This window comes from Mchenga conophoros, linkage group LG22 (genome assembly GCF_057382185.1).
Source record: "Mchenga conophoros isolate Kocher_MC1m ecotype Shallow Benthic linkage group LG22, M_conophoros_male_GT1.1, whole genome shotgun sequence".
Lineage (NCBI taxonomy): Eukaryota > Metazoa > Chordata > Actinopteri > Cichliformes > Cichlidae > Mchenga > Mchenga conophoros.
The window spans coordinates 29,209,426-29,230,235 of NC_140546.1; the positions used below are offsets into that span (position 1 = coordinate 29,209,426).

A 20,810-nucleotide genomic window follows, 5' to 3' on the forward strand; every position below is an offset into this window, starting at 1 on the left:
TGTGTTTTAACTGTTGTTGTTTTTTTTATCATTGCCTTCCTGAGAAAAGTTAAGACGCCCGTGATGCGTTATTATCGTGCACGATACAAAATTACATTGGCAATTTGATGTACATTTTATTTTGTGAGTCACTTACAACCGGAAGACCAACCTCTGGCTGTAGCTACCTGGTGCGCCTCTTCTACCTTGACGCTCAGGTACACAGATTTGGTCGAAAACTTTGTTGAAACTGGCGTTTTGGGCCGAAATTCATACACGAAACGTTCGAAATGGATTACAATAAATAAATGCGTACCATAAAGTGGAGAATCTAGCATTAATTCGGGAGACGGCCGGTGGACGCACCGTGTAAACTGTGAGTAATGTTAGGTGAGAAAGTCCTCAAATGGAGGAAACTGCCGCAATGACAAGTCGCCATGAAAGTGAAAATAATATTTGTATTTGAGACGAAATTCGAGCTCATATGTTCCTAAAGTTACCGTCAAATCGAGTTTGTGATTAGATAAAGACAAAACCGCAATACTATAGTCCCGTTTGACTTGTTTTTTTAAAAGCTAAGTCATACTGTTGATAAATGTCCAGGCGTATATCGTCACAACACAGGTTGCCAAACACTACTGAAGAATTGCAACATTGTCGTTTTCTAATAAGATTCATGTAATAAATAAATAAATACAAATGTAAAATAATTATAATTTATAATTACACTTTTTTTAAAAAAAATTCGGCATTCATTCGTCTTTACTCAGGTTGTTTTAATGACTGGCGAAATAGCCACACTTGTCGTTAAATTAATTTTAATGATCCATATCCACAGAGTAGCCTTCATCATTGTTATGTGTTCTTAATGAGTAAAAGGAAATAAAACTATATAATTCTGAAATGAATATAGGTGTGAATCACCAGAAAGTGTACTCATTGGAGTTTCAATGAGTATTTTGTGATCTCCATGACATCATGCAGTATATTTGATATAAGAACGGGTAATTGTGTTTGACTGTGTGTACACATACTCCATAAAACCTGTTGGGCTGCATTACCTGCCACCTGCGGATATTAGTTTCACGATTGTTTTGACGAGAAATGCCCTCAGGTGCTTAGGAGCACACTTATTTCCTGCTTGACAATGTGGATTTATAAGAAGCGTTTTGTTTAGCTGTACTATTTCAACCCTGTCTCATCATTTAATTGAACCTCAGATGACCTCAATGTTTTTCTCATTTTTGTTCTTGGATTTTCTGATGCAGTCAATCATGTCTGCTGGCACCTCCAGCAGCCTTACGCATGGTTCAGGACGTGGCGCAGGCCACAGGCTTCGGTCCAGCCGGAGCAACAGCCAGGGGTCGTCCTATGAAGAACGTTGTGTGGACCCAGTTGAAGACAGAGCACAAAACCCAGAGCCGAAAGGAGTCCACAAAGCTGACCTGAAGGATGCTAATGGCAGACAGTATGAGACCATTGGCTTCATTCCTGGCTCAGCTGAACCATCCACTGCAACCCAAACCTGCAATCCATGCGCTTCTCCGAGAAGCTGTAGGACTTTTATATGTAGCATACTTACTTGCGGCCTGTACAGGGTCTGCCAGAACTCCATCCTTGCTCCATGCCTGGCACCAAAGGAGAGTTCACCAGATGAACCAGAGAGGTTGAGTCTCCAAGCTATGAACTCAAGAGACAACAAAGAAGAGTACACTGCAGAAGAACCCTGGTTGGAGGATCTCCACATTGCTGGAGTCAAAGTGGACAGCACAATAGAGTATTTAGGTGCTAAAACCAATCCTCCCACTTTGCCATACGTGCCACCTCCTGGTGTTCAGACACTGCCGAGCCACCAGTCGCTGCATGAGTCTATAAGGATTGATGACTGGGAGGATGGGGAGGAGAATGTGGACTCCCTGATTACTAAGAAGCTGCTGGAGCTCTACTCTGAATATCAGATTGAAGAACTGGCCCGGTGCACCTCAGACTCGGTGTTCCTGAAAAAGAGCAAGGCCATCAACCAGCTCATCAACTCACTGGCTGAGGAACATAAAATGGATGAGCAGGAGGCCGAGTGTCGGCTAGTGCGTGGAATCATCCGCATTAGCACTCGGAAGAGTACGAAGAAGAGGCCGCACATCTCCAGGAATGAGAGGACACTGTCGGACAGCGGAAACGAGACGATGAGGGAGAGCGAGTCCTTTTCATTGAGCAACAACAGTAAGTCCTGACCGACTCCTTTACTACAGAAATATCAGTGTTCCTGCCGGCATCTAGGAAATGCTTCAGTGCCATCAAGTAACAATCTCATTTTCTCTGTTTATCTAAGATGACTACAAATCAAATCCCAATATCCAAATATCAGATTTGACCTCCTCTGATCAGTGTGCCAGGGAGATTTGGAGGAACAATGGAGGTAAGAAATCTGCACTATTCTGCTTTGTTGAAAGTCTGTCCTAAACGAGCTATTCTGATAAAGTCAATTTATTAGACTAGCTTCACTGTACAATAGACGATATAAGCCATTCAGTGCCAGTAAATAGAAACTGCAAGTAAAATCCGCCACTCTGCTGACAGACATTGCAGTCATGGTGTTACATAACATTCAGAGTGGTTTATTCATTTTCAAGACTGATTATAGATGCTTCAGTCACCATGAGGTTACATAGATGAGGCCTGCTAAGGCTCTTCTATGTACTACTTACTATATACTAGAAGTGGGATGTGGGAGGGGCACAGGATTCAATTCAACCATTCAAGTTTTCTTTACATTTATACTTTCTGTAACTTTTCTGTTTTAGAGCCTTTATGGATTAAAAAAAAATAATGTGCATCAGTGAATGTTACAGTCACACTTTGTCACATATGTGTGAGCAGCTGTGCAGTTTCATCTCTCAGTAAGTCAGGAACAGACATCTGCTGTTTTGCACCAGTCAAAAAGTAGCTTTTGGAGCAGTTGCGTCATTTCTATTGAGTTGCTTCACTCAATTTCAGTGAGCGTGGAGCCCCTGCAGGTGGGGCACTGACAGGTAAACAGTATGAAGTGAAATTAGGTCAGTATTTAAGTGATTTTACAATTCATTTTGAACCGTTTTTATTGTTAATGATTCATAAAAAAATGTTATTGGGGCATGAATGTTTTGAAGCAGGACATGCCAGAACAGGTTTGAGAACCACTGCTTCACACTAACAGTTCATCTGTGCACTTTATGACTGAAGTAAATTTAAAAACAAATCATATCAAACTACAAGCTACCAAACATAAATTACACTGGCAGTGTGGTTGGATTATTTAGATAACCAAAAAAAAGAAAGCTAACATTTGTGATTTTTGACTAATCAATGTTTTTCATGATCTGTCTTTCACAATTATGTGTTTTTGTCATTAACTGATAACTGAGTTCAGGCAATAGAAAAGATTTGTTTAGAAATAGGTTAGCACTAAGTTAAATATTTACGAAGACTAAGGAATACGTTGTTTTTTGGGTTTTTTTTTCTAAAAGCATTTAGCAATTGGCAAAACTAAGATTGACATTTTCTCACACCTTTGTTTCCTTTCATTCTCTTTTTTTCACGACCTAATTCATATGTAATTAAGTTTGTTATCACAAATCAAATAAAAGGGAATCAGTGGGAATTACAATTGACCCTGTGCACGAGAAAATGCTAACTTCCTGGTTTGAGACCGGATGTGGGGTTGTACATTTCCGGTAGCTTTACTTTGCGGTCAATCGCTACTGCGAAGATATACTCCAAAATCATGTCCAAAACTCAAAAAAGGAAAGATCGCGTTAAGTTACAAAGAGGAGAAGGTGGGAACACTCACCACTGTTGTGTCATAAAAAATCTAATGATCAATTTTGACGTTTAAAGCATTTAGATCGATCAGTTGTTTACATCACTCAACACAAGCAGAACTGCATCACTGCATGCAGAAGACACATCGTCCACATTCAGAAGCACATCTCTGTATAGTGACAGTTATTATGATTTAAACAGGCAAATGTTCAGCATTCAAACTACAGGTGAACAATAGTCAAACCAGATGTTTCCCGTTATGTCGATATCAGCTAGTCAAGTACACACCTACACAGCATGTTAACAAACCGTGAAAAAAGCCACACAAAAAATGAATGATTGCTGGTAACGGTTTCTATACATTAGTATGTACGAAGGGTATGTTGTGACTTACCTTAAAAATTACAGTGGTCCCTCGCTATAACGTTCACCTTTCACCTTGCTGTTTCGCAGATTTTTTAGTGCAAGTTTGCATGCTTATTTTTTTTACGTCGCATTGTGTCCTGCGTCCTGATCGCTGCAGACGATCTCCTCCGTGACGTCTCTCCTGTACAGTACAGAATCACTGCATCGATCGCTAGCAGTGTGACTCTGAAGTGCAGTACTGGATGTCCACGAAACGTTTTGCACCGTCAAAAAATAAAATTGGCTACTTGATTTCACCTATCGCTGGTTATTTTTAGAACATAACACCCGCAATAAACGAGGGACAGCTGAGAAATATAACATTTGAATCCATTTTCTCTTTTGCCCTGAGCCGCGGGGAAAAAATATCGACAAGTCGATGAACATCATTTACAGATATATTGGGTAAATGCCCAAGACATCTATAGAAATGTAAATCGCCGCTTGATTCATTCATTTGCTTAACTTGTTTTGGACCGTAAACCAGGCGCGAATAAGACACCGGAAACAAAGCTCCCCACAGGAGTTTCTGCACCGGAAGTAGCATATGCTAACGTGCACATAGTCAATATCTAAATAAAACATCCTAAATTGTATCAAAGTTGTACTAATTGCTTTATTCATGGGTTAATGTGAGATTCTACGTGCGGGGTACAGTGTAAAAATGAAGAATGGGGGGAATTCACTAGAAAGAAGACGTGTAAAAATTTGTTTTGTAAGCTACAGTAGATTTGTTCTTTTTGCATACAGGCTGTGATCACCTGAGCTGTGCTGTAAGCTCTAAGCTTTATTGCTCTCTGTAGTGTTAACTGAATTCAGTAACATAATCGCACAGATAAGCTTAAAGAGATAAGCACAGTTTCACTTGGCTTGGTGTAACATTGACCATCAAAACCATAGCTTGCCCTGCACCAGTACAACATGCATTACTGTAAACTTTACCACAACACTGCAAACTAGCTACTTTAGCCTGCACTGAACTGTACTGAACGGTCTATATTTTCATCCAGCCTTATAATAAAAATGTATGCTACAGCTATACATCATGTTTGATCCAATATCTAATTTTAAAACTCCAGCATACTTCAGAACCGTACCTAAACATTACATTTCAGATTTATTAGATGTCACTGAGCACTTTGAAAATGTTCCCTTATATTCCTCTCCTGTCTTCTCTTTCTTACCATTCTTTCCATCTTTGAGAGTGAGCTTATTGCATATTTGTATCCTTGAAAATATAGCCGCTGTACTACATATTGTGGAACTGTTTGTGTTTGGTGCTGGGCTGTTGGAAACATTTCCAGATGGCTGCCATTGATAAACATTACTCCACCTATGCTTGTTTGTTTTTTGTAGCTCTAGCCAGAGTGGCAAATTTGCTGGCATCAGCAATGAGTGTGATGAGAACATAAAATAATATGGATCCTAAAGAGTTCTAATAATCTTTTGCCCAAAATGACCACAGTTTACCAACAAGGGGTTCACGCTATTGGCTCAGACTATCCACTATGAACTGATTGGAGTGAATGGAGATAAATGGCAAAAGTGGTTCTGGACTGAACTTATTTCAGTATTTTAATAGTCTTGTTTTTTTCTTACAAAGAAGATAAAATTGCACATAATACAGTAGCTTTGTGCTGTACATTGATTAGGTGGAATGAGATTTGCAGCAGATTGTGATTGTGATTCCCTTAATTTCCTTTAATTCAAATAACTAGCTAATAACTGATAACAAATAACTAACTTATAATCATGGTAAACTCACAACAAACATTTCAACCAACTTGGTTCGTTACAGCCAAAAGTTCCTGTTTGATGTATGGGATTTAAATTACCGTATGAATGCCCCGAAAAGCGGTTTATGATGCATCATGTCACTTATACTTACAAAAGAATATTTAAAAACAATTAAAACACAGTTAAAAATAATTAAAATCTGAACTGCAGTACTGTGTAGCACTGCTTTAGCTTTTCTCATATTTCTTTATATTTTTGAGGAAAATAGGTGCAGCGATTTATTGAAACATGGGTAAATGCAAATACCATATGGAAAGCAAAAGCAGAGTGTACCCTTCTAACAAGTTTGGAATGACTGTCTTTATTCTTTAAAACAGCCTAAACTCTGTTCTTGTCATTTTTAATCTACAGGATTCTTGAAAAACATTCCAAAGCTCATATTTGGATTATTATTGGTTATTCAATTTTTTCTTATCAACTTGATCTCACGCTGCTTTAATAATGTTGAATTCTGAGGAGGCCAATCCATGACTGACAGTGACTCCATTAATGCTTTTACTGCATTAGCAGTGGGTTTGTGATTGTTGGTGTGCTAAAAAAAAAAAAAAAGTCATGACCTGTTAGATGATTTTCAGATGGTTTTACATGGCGGTATCTTAGGTACTTTTAAGTGTTCATAATTCCTACAATTTTGATAAAATTCTTAGCACCACGGGCTTAAATGCAGTCCCATACCATGACAGAGCCTCCATTGTGTTTTACAAATTAATTCTTAATAATAGTAATGTTGGAAAAATTGCACAAAAATATATTTTGACTTTAAATATGGGTATGATCATGATATGTTGTACGGCTCTTCTGTAGTCATGGTCTACTTTTTGTTGAGCGGCGCTGGTTTTAACAGATTTTGGTTTAAAAGGTGTAGCACGGTTATTAGCACTGTTGCCTCACAGCAAGAAGGGCCTGAGTTCGATTCCACCACCTAGCCAGGGCCTGGTGGTGGTCTTAGGGATCATCGGGATATTTTTTTTAGTAAATGTGAAACAAGCCTTTGTGTTCTTTTCAGTCTGCAGACCAAAACTTGATGTCCTTTCTCTTTTTTATATTGTGGAATCATGAACACTGACTTTCAGTTTTTTAAACTTTTTTCTTTTGTGAGTCATCGGTGCAATCTTGGAGTAATTTTGATTGGCTGGCCACTCCTGGGAAGGATCACCACTTTTGCAATTTTTCTCCTTTTGTGGAACTTGGAGTATCAAAGTCTTAAAAAGGCCTTTGTCACCCTTTCCAGACTGATAGATGATAAATGTCCATGACTGTGTTTCTTATCTGTTCTTAAAGTAACTTCAGATCGTGGCATGATGTGTTGTTTTGTTTTTGGTTTTTTAGATCTTTTAGCTGGCTTCATCTGAAACATTTAAATAAAGTTTATTAAGCAACACAGAGTGTGTGTATGTTTTGCAGAATTTGAATCTGCGCAGAGAGCATAGCCCTGTACAATTAAGAATTCGTCCTGCTACTTCTATCAGTACTCACATCATCAATAAACTCTGGTTCCACTGGCAGCCATTCATGCCAATGGCAAAATGTTGCCTCCACAATGTTAGATAATGTGGTATACCTTGGATCACTAGATCATGAGTCGATTCTCTCCTTTTTAATACTTTCCTCATCATTCTGGTGCAAGTTAATCTTGGTTTCGTCTGTCCTTTTTTAAATTTTTATTAGGTTTTTAATGTCTAATTAGCACTTCTGTTCTTGAATGTAACCAGTGGTTTGCACCTTATTGTAAATTATCTGCATTTCCATTCATGAAGACATCTCTCGTTTGTAAGACCTTGAGTGTTTTTGACTTGGTTACTTGTTCTGAAATCACATATATTCTGTGGTCTTCCGAAGCTCTTTGGATGTCATATTGACAGATCCAGTGAAAAAGATCCAGTCTTTTATCTGTGTGATTGATCATGAAACAACAAGAAAACAGGCTTCACATGACGATGAAACTGACTGTTAGTCAATTGCAGTTATTTTCATGCTTCTAAAAATGAGGTCCTATAAAAATAGCTGTAAATTCTGAACTGTTAATTCAGCACTTCTGTTAAACCTTTTGAATTAAAACTGAAAGTTTGCACTTCAATCATATCTTGGTTGTTTGAGCCGGAAGCAAAACTACAAAACATATCATGAAGTTATGCTTATCTGTATAACAATAGCAAGCAATTTTCATCTTTTATATAAAAAAATATACATACAAGTATTAAGTAGGTAAGAAACACAGTTCAAGAACATTTGGAAGAGGTTCACATTTAATAATAATAATGGATTGCATTTATATAGCGCTTTTCATTCACTCTCACATTCACACACTGGTGGTTGTAGCCACAGCTGCCCTGGGGCAGACTGACAGAAGCGCGCCTGCCATATCGCGCCATCGGCCCCTCTGGCCACCACCAGTAGGCAGTAGGTGAAGTGTCTTGCCCAAGAACACAACGACCAGGACAGACAGAGCTGGGGATCGAACCGGCAACCTTCCGGTTACAAGATGAGCTTCCCAACCCCCTGAACCACGGTCGAAATTTTTAAAGGACCATCCATCTAAAAATTTCAACAAAATTTTAACAAAAGTGCGTTACAATGTACAGATGACAGAACCATGGAAGGGTCCGACACCGTCACATGTGGAACTAAGCAGTAGTAGCACTTGCTGAGATATTGAAACATTCACATACATATATTTCCACTCCTGTGTAGAAAGCTTACACCACTACACCAAGAGTAGCAGAGTAGTTTATTGAAAATATGACTTCTGTGAAATTTTAGAGATTTCTATAGCCATAAAGTGAACACAGGCCTTTTGACACCAAGAACTCATGTTTCTAAGTAGATGGTGATTCACACCTGATCTGAGAAATGAGAAAAGGAACTAACAACAATCTACAAAACTAAGCAGTTATTAAGACCTTTAACAGCAAGTGGTCTTTAACCTGTGAAAGGCACCGCTCTGGGTGAGCAGGTGGCGTGGACACCTACGTTCGTGAATGCAATAACCTGAAAACAAGCGATGTAGGACCTTCAAATTGATACAATAGGTGCATCTATTAAAAATCTTGGAAATCTTGAATCTCAGCAACCTTGAGCTCAAGGTCGGAGGTCCAATTTTCTGAAAACCTTGCGAATGCAATAACTCACAAACAAGGTGACGTAGCATTTTGAAACTGGTATGTCTACTAGGAAGCTGAAGGGTAGCACTGGTGGTTGCCAGTGTTGTTATTTGATTGTGTCCTTCCCTGCAGTGTGAGTGCTGCCTGTAGATGAGTGGAACAGTATGAAACATAGTCAGGTTTGTGTTTTGCATAACCCGTACACTGGTTTAAGTGCATCCTCTTCCATTTGTATGTGAAGCATAACAAACAACAGGAAACCACACAGCGAACTTTACTCTTGTGTGTCAAAAAACAAGTACTGTTGTTTGCTTGGATCGGTATTGAAAGTATCAGCTTTGGTGACTTTACTCTTACTGCCACACAAACATTATGTATATTGTCTGTATGATATGCAAGGAAGCAAAATGAGTCTGCCACGTTTGCATGTTCATGCTCATGATAGCTTTTCTTTCTGTGTTCTTGCAGGTCACACTTCTAGTTCCCCGACATCATACTCCACTTCACACACAGAGACAAATTCTTCAGGTGTCCCGCTGATCCGCACCTATGTGAGAACATGATTCACTCACCACATTTTTCTTTATTTGTCAAACTGTGTCCAAAAGGTGACATACGGGACGTCGAAAGGAGACCCTACTTGCACACGAGTGCCTTGCTGAGCCAAGCTGTTTGCAGAGACCGTGGCTTTGCTGTGGCAAAAGGAAAATGTGAAATTTCACATTGTCTGAAGGACTTCAGTGAACTCAGGGCTCTGTGTGTAGATATTTCTGGTTCATAAATGTTATGTTTGTGTTTGAAGGATTGCTTAATGGGGAGCTTGTCCTGCAGGCAGACGTCATCAGCAGCTCTTAGGTGTTGTATCATACATGTTGTATAACCGTCCCCTCGTCCTTGAAGGAGTTAGGATCCTATGAGCTTGCTCTGATTTTACTCTTAGATTTAAAGTTTGTCGTTGGTGTTGTTTCTGTTGTTTTGCACATTTCAAATGCCTTCATTATTGTTGATTTGATGAGTATGTGTTTGCTTTCAGTTTTGTGGTTATGTCGCAAATATTTAGTTAATGAGTCTACATAAAGTTCTGATAGTTTCCGGAATTTGAATAATTTTCTAAGTGAAGCACCTGGTTGGTGTCACTGCATACTTTCTATGTAGAGGAAAAGTAGAGTTTTCATTGTAATTGTATTGTGTTTCGTTACGTCCAATTGGAAATACAAGTTGAAGGCTGCAAAAAAAGCCTTCAGGTGTTGTTTTTTTAAATATTTCATATCATTAGTTAATATTCAGACAACATGGAATGTGTTTTTTCAAATCAGTTTATTATTTGTTTCAAAACATGAAGTTCATACAAAGCTGATAACTCTTAAGCTCGTATCTTAACTGTGTGCTGGATACATTTTGATTGTGACTGTTTTACCGTTTGCTTTCAATTCTCAAATATTATGTGAGCCAGCGTGATCTGCAGCGACACTGTAGGTTGTATCGTGCGCTGTAACTTATTAGCGATGTTTATCTCAAGCTGACTCATGAAGTGAAGGTGTGTTTTCATGACAACAAATGTACTTGCTGTATTTACCCTCGGGTCCTGACGGGGATTTTCCCAGCTGAGTCACTCAATCCATTTTTTTTTTTTTTGCCCTTTAGCATTATCAGTTTATGGTTACAGTTGTTAAGGAACATAACTGTAGTAACTTAATACAAATGGTAAACTAGTTCACGTATTCTGCAATGCGTCACCCACGATCTGTTTTACTTACATGTGTAAAGAATAAAGTTTTTTTGTAATCTTTCTGTAAAATCTTCCAGAATACTTGAGGTTTTTGTAGTGCCCAACCCCAGCATGGTTAGAATGGAATGATGGGAAACTTGTTCTGGTTTGGACCACGAAGACCAAAATTTAAAAGAAGTAATGAATTGCTGACTATATCTATCAAACTATACTTCTTACTTTACTGAAAGGGTTGAATTGTTTGGTGAAGTCTTTTGCATTTTGTTGCTAATGACACATTATAGCTGTAGCAGATCGAATGTTTAGGTGTTTCTCTTTGTTTTTCTTTTTTTTCAGCAGAAATATGTTGTATCAGGAACTAATCTCTGATATCAGATGTGGCTTTTTTTAAACCAATAAAGATTATGAAGTGGAACAAAAACAGACGTTTTGTTTGTCACTGAGAGTATGGCCACATGAGGGAGTCAGAGCGTGCATTATTTTTGACAGTATTTCCTCTCTTTCTTTTTCTGCTGGAGTTCCTGCATAATCCTAGCTAAGAATAAGATCATGTGTTTTCACATTTGTTGTTTATTTGTTTAAGTATAATATTGACATAAGCAGCCATTGACAGTAATAATGGGTTTATTTTTTGTGATTTTCGTGACACTTGGATGAACACTACATTCAGGAACAGTCTTTGTGGACAAAAAGCAGCTCTCTTAATAAATGTAACATTTTTGTATTGCTTACAAGATTTGCTTATTTCGTAGAAAAAAAAATGTTGTACTCATAAATATACAATGATTAGTGTATAATTATGTCTTCCAACAAATTGTTCACCACCCTCATAAAAACAGTGGATGAGACTTAGCATTTCCATCTAATCGCGTTTTATGTAACTAGACACCAGCCACATAAGTACTATGCCATAAGTTACTTGTAATCTAAAGATCACAAATAACGCTTTAAAACTCCGTATGACCCTTTAACATTTGTGCGTGTATATTTTCATCATCTCTTTCTCTTTAGGTCTTTTTCCTTCTCCACCACTGCTCTCTTTCCTTCCTCATTTCAACCTCATCCTCTTAATCCTTACCTCAAGCCTCATCTCCAGAACTAAAGTCAGGGCACCAGCACATGAAAACATGCATTATCCTGATATTGGCGCAGGTAATAAAACTTCTTGCCAACTCATTTAGGCATGTGACACTCCCATCTCCAGACAGCTAATAAAAAGGTTGTCTAAACAATAACCACAGCTGGTTATAAGCTAACACTATGCCACCTAATGTTAGGCTCGAGTGTCCTAAAAATCACACTTTCCCTCAAGTTAACAGTTTGATAACATTTACACATATTATGAGAGTTTATTCATTAAGTGCACATTAATGTTATATCCACTTCAGAGAAAGTCTCAGTAACGCCAGTGAATAGCAGCAAAAGTAACATTGCTTGTATCGCTGTCATCAGACAGAAATGAGCTTCACTGTCTCATCAACTCCTTTTAGATTCCTTTCAGAATGTTTTACAGCCTCCACCACAATAAATAGGTGTGGACAGTCAGCATACTGACAGCTGAGGTAAACAGCAGACAGACAGCCTACGCTGACCACAGATGAACAGCAGTTGTTTCCCCTACACTGTAGCAAGGATTATGCACTTACATTGCGAAGGGTAAGAAGTTAAAATTCACTTGACTGCAATCTGCAACCTACTGACATCTAGCAGTGGTATTTTACACACTGTATCTTTAAGCCCTAAGATCATGCACAGATGTTCACTAATCATATCAAATAAATCCAAAAGGGAGCAACATAAAACAGATCTAACAGATATCAGACACAAGAAAATCAAAGTAGAGAGAAACTAAAAATAATAACAATTTCATACAAGAAATTGACAGGAAAACACAGCTAACTTACGAAAGGAAGGAGTGATGTAAGCACAGCTAGGGGAAGGTGAGTACACATGGTTGCCAAGAGCCCCCTTCTTGGCAACCAGGTAATTGCTTAGGTAGTGAAAAGACAGAAAACAAAACAAATAGTGTCTAATAGGATATGTGCATTTAACATTAAATGTGACATCTGACTATGCTAAAAGCTATGATTAACGGGAATAGGCACACTCTATATTTTGAATCTAATGTGCTGTGGTCCTACTCCCCCATCTGTAACATTTCCTCCTCTGTTGTCTTCAAATAATGGATTGCTCTTGAGATCACAGTCACCTAGCAATATGAAGCAAACAACCGGGGATCAACCTCATTAGCTGTCAAGTATGTCTGGACTTATGTCTCCATTAAGGCGAAATTATCGCTGCCAAGACACCGTTATGTAGTCTATGCACCACTTTTTAGCTACCTACTATACTTTGAAGATGAGGTGTGCTGTATGGTGCTTACCTACAGAAAAAAGAAAACCTATGGAAAACACTGAAACAAGACAAAATGACAGTATGCACTGTCGGCTATGTGCTATGTTCTTCTATATGTATTGAAAAGCTACTGAATATACAAGAGGGGAATTCATAAAATTATTCAACCAATAATCACATGAGCCTATAAATATATTATATTATATTATATTATATTATATTATATTATATTATATTATATTATATTATATTGACCTATCTTAGCACTACTGATGCTGTTTTTGCTATGCCAGCCTTTGCTGCAAACTTTTAAAGTGGTCCTGAGCTATAGTTCTAGTTTTTCATTGTTTCATTCAGTGGGTTTTTTTGTTTCTTTGTTTTTTTGTTTTGTTTTTGTTAAGTTACTTAAGGCTAACCTATGAATCATTCTAGCATAGAAAAAGGCATTTAAGAGATGAACCACTATTGGAAACCACTGCTGTGTCTACACTAGTGCTGTCAGCATTAATCTCGTTAAAATGACGTTAACATCATAACCGCATTAACGTGGCAAATCTCCGTTAGCGATTAACACAGATCGGCCCATGCGTGGGGCTGCACGGCGTCAACGCATTAGTGAGCTAACCACACCTTGACGCCGTGTGGAAGGAGTTCAGTGAGGCCATGGAAAAAGACTTTCAGTCTGCGGTGAAGTGATTCTGACAAACATTCAGGAGGGGAAATCATTACTCTGCTCACATGTGAATAATGCAAGTGGAGTGGTGCCGACTTCAACTGATATAGGTATTAAGGACCTCCTTAATACCATTTACACATTTTCTGTAGAGGAAGTAAAGTCGAGCGGGATGATTGATCCATCACTGGGGGCAAGTTTGCCATTCTCCTCAGCTGGAAAAGGGTGGAGTGCCCACTCCAGGTGAGGGACAAGATTCTGCCCCAAGTGGAGGGGTTTAAGTATATCAGGATCTTTTTCATGAGTAAGATGAGTAGTGCAGGTGCAGTGATGTAAACTGGTCTGTTGTGATAAGGCAACAGGCAAAGCTGTTGATTAACAGGGGATCTACATCCCTACTCTTACCTAAGATTACAAGCTTTGGGTAGTGACAGAAAGAATGAGATCGCAGATACAAGTGACACAAGTAAGCTTTCTTAAAAAGTTGTCTGACTTCTTCCTTAGAGATAGGATAAGGAGTTTGGTTATTCAAGCAGGCTTCACAGTAGAGCTGATACTCCAGTGTGCCAAGGGTGCCTGGGTAGTGTTACAGGCAAGCATATCCTACCAGGAGCAGGCCCCAGTAGACCCAAGACACCCTAGAGAGATTATTTTTTCAGCTCGCCTGGGAATGCCCCTGGATAAGGTGGAGGGGGTGGCCCCGGAGAGGGAAATCTGGGCTTCTCTGCTCAGGCTTTTGCCCTCATGACCCAGCCAAGAATAAGTGGAAGAAAGTAAATGGGTGTATGGATGGCTGGATTATTAACTACACTGTCCAGAAAAATAATAGCGTTTATGGAATGTTAGTGATGAGGTGGTTCTTTATCATAGAACAGGTTGCATAACCAAAATCACAGTGTAACTTTGTCTTAACAACTAAGGTTGGAAATTTGACTTTTTATATTTTCATCTTGCTTTTTATGGGATATTTCATACTTGTTTATGTCTGTGATTGTTTTTAAAAAAAAGAAGAACAAGTACCTGCTTAAACCTCCATTTTCCAGCAAATTGCACCTATTATTTCTATCTATCCGCTATAACACGGCAGCAGGCTAGATTTTATTATTATTTTAATCCAATATGTTGAATGAACATGACGATTAGCATTCAACTGCATAAATTTAAAGTTTCAATCATGGCTCCGTTCTCTTCTCTAGAATATTCTTATTCTTCAAATAAGCCCGAGTCCCGCCCTAAAACAGCGCCTTCCATTTATTGGCTGTTTTAGCTATCAGTAACAGTGTATTGCTCCAATTGGTCGAAACAAGAGCAAGAAGGGGGTTGTTTCCAGGAAGTGTTCAGCGTGACTCTCACAGAACAGCTTTGCTTTCTTTCTAACAGAACTTGCTTTGCTTGATTTTTGCGCCGGTCCTGATTCCGTTTCTCAGTCAGTCAGCATGGGTGAAGATGAAGAAAAATATGACGGCATGTTGCTTGTTATGGCGCAGCAACACGAAGGAGGGGTGCAAGAGGTAAAGCAGTGCATCGCCGTGCTAACATGCTAAAGCTATTGTACTAACGCTAACGTGGTTAGCCTGTAAGCTAGTATGTACACCATGCCTATGAGCAGTCACAAACACGAACAAAGAATAATGTTTTAAACTGTTTTGCAAAGTTTAGAAAATGATTTTGTTATTAATAATCATGGCTTTCGTGGGCTATCTTAGCTACTGCCTGCGGAGTGTTCTGGTGAATTTGGCATACATGTGACTAAGGAGACAGCACAACTTAGCAAAAAATGAACTTAGTTCTGTTTGAGCATGTCTATTAGATGCTCCATGGTCCTGATAGAAGCTGTTAAAAGTAATGTTCGTTACAAGTAATTTTCTTACTGTAGTAACGTGACGTTGTGTCCCGGATGAGTGAAGGTTCTGGAAGAAAATGTATTTGCTAAAAGAGATCTGCTGTTATGAGGAAAAGGTGAAGGATGTGATCTGGAAACAGATGCATAAGCTAAAGCGCAACGAATGTTTGGTAACAATGGTGTATTTTAAGAGTCGTGAACAGGCAGACACCCAGCACAGAAAAGGAAGGCTCTCCCATCCAAGCAGTAATTTATTTCAGACACAAAGTCCATAAAGTCCAAAGCTGTAATCTGTTATATGGATTTTGTAACTTATTCTTGACCTATTTTCTATCAACAGTTAGTAAACACATTTTTCAGCTTCCTCCGCCGCAAAACTGATTTCTTCACTGGTGGAGATTCAGGTGCAGCAGAGAAGGTGAGCATTGCTGTTCGATCTATACCTCGTGTCACATTCAAGAGTTCAGTGATAAGCACACAACTCCACCCGTCCCTCAGTTTTAAATGAAATCCCTTGTGTTCTTCAGCTCGTCAAGGATGCCTTTGCTCACCACAGCAAGCTAGCGCTGAAGGCCCAGAAAGAGAAGCAGATGAAACAAGAGAAAGAAAAGAGAGAGAAAGCTGAAAGAGCGGCCAAGCTTGCAGAGGAGGAGAAGAAAAAGAAGAATGACGACGGTCCAAGAATCCAGGAGCTGACAGACGAGGAAGCAGAGAAGCTTCAGACTGAGCTTGACAAGGTGAAATGCTGATTTCAAAATTTTCTGTCATCAGTGTGTCTCTGAAACGGTCAATTACACTCTGAACTGTTATGTCTGTTAATTTATGTCCGGATTTTTTATGCTAGAAAAAGAAGGAAGAAGAGAATACAGCAGCAGCAGCAGAGATGTCATCTGACAAAGCCGAGAAAGAGAAAGGCGTGAGTGAGGAGTTTGACATGTACTTCATTACTTAGTGTTGACTGAGCAGTAAAATGGGGTGCGCTTAATGTTTTGTTTAATTAACTCTTATTCATGTTCATTTTCTTTTCCTTCAGTCTGACTCTGAAGGAGAGGAGGATGAGAAGGACAAAGATAAACTGAAGCCTAATTCGGGAAATGGAGCTGACCTGCCCAACTACAAGTGGACGCAGTCCCTGTCTGAAGTCGATGTGAGTTCTTTCTGGTTTCAGCATCATGCTGGACTTCACCTCTTCTCAGCTTGTGTTTACTGAACATCTGAATGGTTCTTTGAGCATCTCTCAGCTTTCAGTTGTATTCTCACCATACGTACAGCTCCATCATAATGTTGTTATTACAGCTCACGAATGTCACCTTTGCCTGAGTTTGCCAGTTGGATAGCACAATACGATGCATATTAAAACCCTCTTAATGTTTCCTGTGCATTGCCCTGCGCCTCTTTCTTTCAGGCTATGTGTTTCCTTAAACAGCATGCGCCAGAACACATTTGTATTTGTTTTTCATCGGCCTTTGCAGAAGGGGAAGATCATGACACTTGTTATGTGAATTCTACATTATTATTCCTTCCAGGTTTATTCAGATATGCCAAGAGTGTTGTGGAAAGAGTCAGAATGCATACAGAATACTGGATAAATAAAAGTGCTGGAAGTTGTCTTAAATATCTTTTAACATTGCCATTACATTTGAGTACCACCTAATGTGTTTGGGGTTGTTATAGCAACATGCGAGAAAGTTCTGGGGCATTATTTGTACGCGACACAAGCGCAGAAATGGAGGGCGTCGACGTAATCTTATACTTCCTGCTCGGTGCGTGACTCAGACAGCACGGTGTTGTTTCTTGTGTGGCCATATTCCTCGTTGCCGGGTTTCAAGGGCAGTTTTAATTTTCATAAGGCGACACTGTCATAAGTGATCGTGCGGTACCACTGACTAGCCAATCAGTGGCATGCAATCTGTTGAAATCACATTATCAGATCTACCGAGATCACTCCAGCTCATTAGGTACTAAAAAAAGTGCTTGTTACCAGGTACTACCACTTATTGGAAAAGCCTAAAATTCAAGTTGAGCCTGACAGTTTTGAGTGGAAAAAGGTTTTATTGGAGAGCAGTGGAATTTCTTTTCTTTTTTTTCTGTGCAGACGAGAGTTTTATAAGCTTATAAGAACACATGTGCGCGTGTATAATTAAAATATTAATAATTAAACTCCTCCCACAGGTGGCAGTGCCCTTTAGCGTGAACTTCCGCATTAAGGGCAAAGATGTGGTGGTGGACATCCAGCGGCGCTCCATCAAAGTGGGCCTGAAAGGACATCCTCCAGTTATTGATGGCCAGCTCTACAACGAGGTGAAGGTAGAGGAGAGCTCCTGGCTCATCGATGATGGCAAGGTGGTTACTGTCCACTTGGAAAAGGTAAGAAGACATGTAGATGTGTGGCACACTGTGGAATTACTCAGTCAACTGGAGAGAGAGAGAGAGAGAGTGCGTCAAATCGTATTTTGATTTCAGATTAACAAAATGGAGTGGTGGAGCAAGATCGTCACTACAGATCCTGAAATTAACACCAAGAAAGTCTGTCCTGAGAACTCAAAGGTAAACATTCACACGAACTGTTTATTGTAGAAGGAACTAAAAGATTACTGACACGTGTGGATCTTTCTGCTCCTTCCTCACTGTGCGCGCTTCCTGTTGAACAGCTGTCAGATCTGGATGGAGAGACGCGTGGTATGGTGGAGAAGATGATGTACGACCAAAGGCAAAAATCAATGGGCCTACCTACATCTGAAGAGCAGAAGAAACAAGATATTCTTAAAAAGTAGGTTTCAGTGTTGGTGCAGATTTTGTGTCTGAAGGCTACAGTAGACGCTAATAAACACCTGAATAATGGAGCCGTCTACTTTTGAGCCACTCTGTGGGTAAAACGGGCACCAGTTTTTAAAATTAAAGAAGAATCCAAACAAAGCTGCAGGAGAGATGATAAAAAATGAAATATCATGAAACTAAGTTAATCACATTTTAAAGATGGCGAAAAAATTGGAAAAAAGATGGGAAAAGAATCGGTTCCCTCCATGTGAAATTGCAAAGATGTTTCTCCTGCAGGCATGTTTTGATAGTGTAGTGAAATGAACTGATACCACTGAGTAAAAAAGTTTGTAGTATACTTTGGAAATTAGCAATAAAATATAAGTATAGTCAGTGAAATTGCCTAGAAACAATGTTACAAATGGAGAGCTGAAGTAACACGGTGTCTTTCTTGAGGCAGTAATATTTAAACAGTATGTATCCCAGTAGGCTGCAGGTCCATGTGTGGTATGGTAAAGATGAAGAGTCTATCACGTTTGAATCCGTACATTAGGGAAGTTAACATGCACTTGGAGCTTTATCCACCTCCACTCTCCAACACAAAAAAATGGCACAGCCTTACTTCTGCTGGTGAGAGAGACAATCCATGAAGTTGCACTTGCTGTATTTAGAGGAAAAACAAAATTTAAGCCGCAGACACTATAAAAGATAGACTTAGCTTCTGGATCTTAAAAATTAAGCCTTAAACCTGCAATCTTTCTAATGGCCACCAGAGGGCGATACTTGTCTATGGAAATATGGCCCCCAGGCTTGATCTTTATGTGCTCTGTCACACATTTCGGCTCATTTTGAATATAAAATGAATTCAGTTGTGTTGATTTTTGTCATTGTGTCATGATGATTAACCACAAAGAGCTCATTGATTTATGAGTGCATGAACCCAGTTTTGTTTTTGTACACAAATAATAATGATATATGAAGCTTTAAATTTCACAGCAATCGGTTTAATAAATGGAAACTTTGTTTTAGGCAAACAGTGGATGGTAACAATTAACATGACACAATTTCCTGTTACTCTGTTTAAAATTAACTTAAAAGAAATAGATTGTGTACTGCTAATTTTCCTCTTATAAAAATTATATGTAGGAATTTTCCTGAGTGGGGGGGAAACAAACAAACTTCAGACTGATGTTTCAATGACTGTATGAGTCAGTGGTTCATGTGCAGCTTATTACTGTTTGTTGGGAATGACCCCTTTCGCTCCTCTGCTGTCTGCTGGAGCCCACTTCCTCTTCTAGCTTGTTAAAGCTGCCTCTGAGGATCTTGTTTAATTTTATAAAGGTTAAACAATACTACCATAGGGAGCGCTGTGGAGGTAATTGGTCTCAGAGTTTCTTTAGTGACACAAAGGTCAAATTGTGTCTGTCCAATCAAACATGTTGTGTGAAGGTGTCATCTCAGACGAAGCGTACAGCTTTTCATTCTTAGCAGAATTAAAATAAACATTTGCTTTGCAGCAGAAAACAAAGGATTTTCCTCTGACCAGCCTGGAATACAGAAGGTTTTTAGAATAATTTCACTTCATAGAAATGTGAGAAAACAGATGTAACGTGCTCTGTTCCTTCCCAGAAAGTTTAACCAACCGTCATGATCCATAAATGAACGAATCTCCCATTCACTGACTTCACAGGCTGACTGCACCTCGCCTTCTCACCTTCCCTTTGTTTCTGACTCTGACACCTTCTGTCTCTGCAGGTTCATGGCTCAGCACCCAGAGATGGATTTCTCTAAAGCCAAATTCAGCTGAGGCTTTCTGTTGTCAGAGGTTTTAGATTCACGGTTCATGTAAATGACACCAGAGCTGACATCAGGCACCAACCAACTCCCCCTTCATCTCTCTGCTGGACATGCTTGTGCTGACGTGCATGTCTGAAGTGCATAGATTCATGTTTAAATCCAAGAGTTTGATAAATGTAACAGCAGTGTTCTTCCTTTGCATGTTGTTTCCATATTTAAAGATGTGTCTGGATTTTTTTTTTTTTTTAATAAATGGATTTAAAATGTAATTGAGTTCTGAACCATCAGTCTGAAGAAGTGCAATCATAAAGCCAGGAAGCCTTTTCCTCCTCCTGCTGTGTAGATTTTGGACGCTCACGAGCTTGCAGAAGCTCGTGAGCTTGGAAAAGCCAAACGTAACGCTGCAGTTCCAGTGCATGAATTATTGGAGCTAATTTATCTGAATTTAAGGGGCGGGACCACATCTCGGAACCCCAAGCGCTACAAGCCGTTCGTTTTGCTTCGTACCCCACCCTCACCCCCTCTTTCAATTCATTCACTTCTCTAAAATGAACCTAAAATGAGGATGTGGTCCCA

The 20,810-nt window shown here is 39.3% G+C and overlaps 2 protein-coding genes across 4 annotated transcripts; both read left to right on the forward strand.

The window, feature by feature from the left end:
• The first annotated feature begins 152 nt into the window (after positions 1–152).
• On the forward strand, positions 153–11,339 carry kdf1b (keratinocyte differentiation factor 1b). Of its 3 annotated transcripts, none has more exons than XM_085262192.1 (4): positions 153–197; positions 1,248–2,199; positions 2,309–2,395; positions 9,549–11,339. In XM_085262192.1, exons 2-4 carry the CDS (start codon positions 1,254–1,256, stop codon positions 9,641–9,643), a joined length of 1,128 nt encoding a protein of 375 aa, XP_085118318.1. In that variant the 5' UTR covers positions 153–197; positions 1,248–1,253; the 3' UTR covers positions 9,644–11,339. The 3 variants fall into 3 exon arrangements, with proteins under 3 accessions (XP_085118318.1, XP_085118317.1, XP_085118319.1); XM_085262191.1 differs by lacking the exon at positions 153–197 and adding an exon at positions 204–355; XM_085262193.1 differs by lacking the exon at positions 153–197 and adding an exon at positions 353–369.
• Positions 11,340–15,132: 3,793 nt separating this feature from the next.
• On the forward strand, positions 15,133–20,503 carry nudc (nudC nuclear distribution protein). The gene is made up of 9 exons (XM_085262783.1): positions 15,133–15,348; positions 16,021–16,098; positions 16,208–16,417; positions 16,525–16,596; positions 16,714–16,827; positions 17,853–18,047; positions 18,144–18,227; positions 18,332–18,450; positions 20,193–20,503. The coding sequence occupies exons 1-9, from the start codon at positions 15,274–15,276 to the stop codon at positions 20,242–20,244; spliced, it is 999 nt and encodes a 332-aa protein (XP_085118909.1). The 5' UTR covers positions 15,133–15,273; the 3' UTR covers positions 20,245–20,503.
• Positions 20,504–20,810: the final 307 nt, after the last annotated feature.

What these genes read in the sequence shown, in the direction of transcription:
- nudc (XM_085262783.1), top strand. Translation starts at nt 15,274, where the DNA reads ATGGGTGAAGATGAAGAAAAATATGACGGCATGTTGCTTGTTATGGCG. An exon ending in ACGAAGGAGGGGTGCAAGAG is followed by an intron (nt 15,349 to 16,020) that starts GTAAAGCAGTGC and finishes TTCTATCAACAG; the next exon opens with TTAGTAAACACATTTTTCAG. An exon ending in ATTCAGGTGCAGCAGAGAAG is followed by an intron (nt 16,099 to 16,207) that starts GTGAGCATTGCT and finishes TGTGTTCTTCAG; the next exon opens with CTCGTCAAGGATGCCTTTGC.
- kdf1b (XM_085262192.1), top strand. Translation starts at nt 1,254, where the DNA reads ATGTCTGCTGGCACCTCCAGCAGCCTTACGCATGGTTCAGGACGTGGC. An exon ending in CTTTTCATTGAGCAACAACA is followed by an intron (nt 2,200 to 2,308) that starts GTAAGTCCTGAC and finishes TGTTTATCTAAG; the next exon opens with ATGACTACAAATCAAATCCC. An exon ending in GATTTGGAGGAACAATGGAG is followed by an intron (nt 2,396 to 9,548) that starts GTAAGAAATCTG and finishes GTGTTCTTGCAG; the next exon opens with GTCACACTTCTAGTTCCCCG.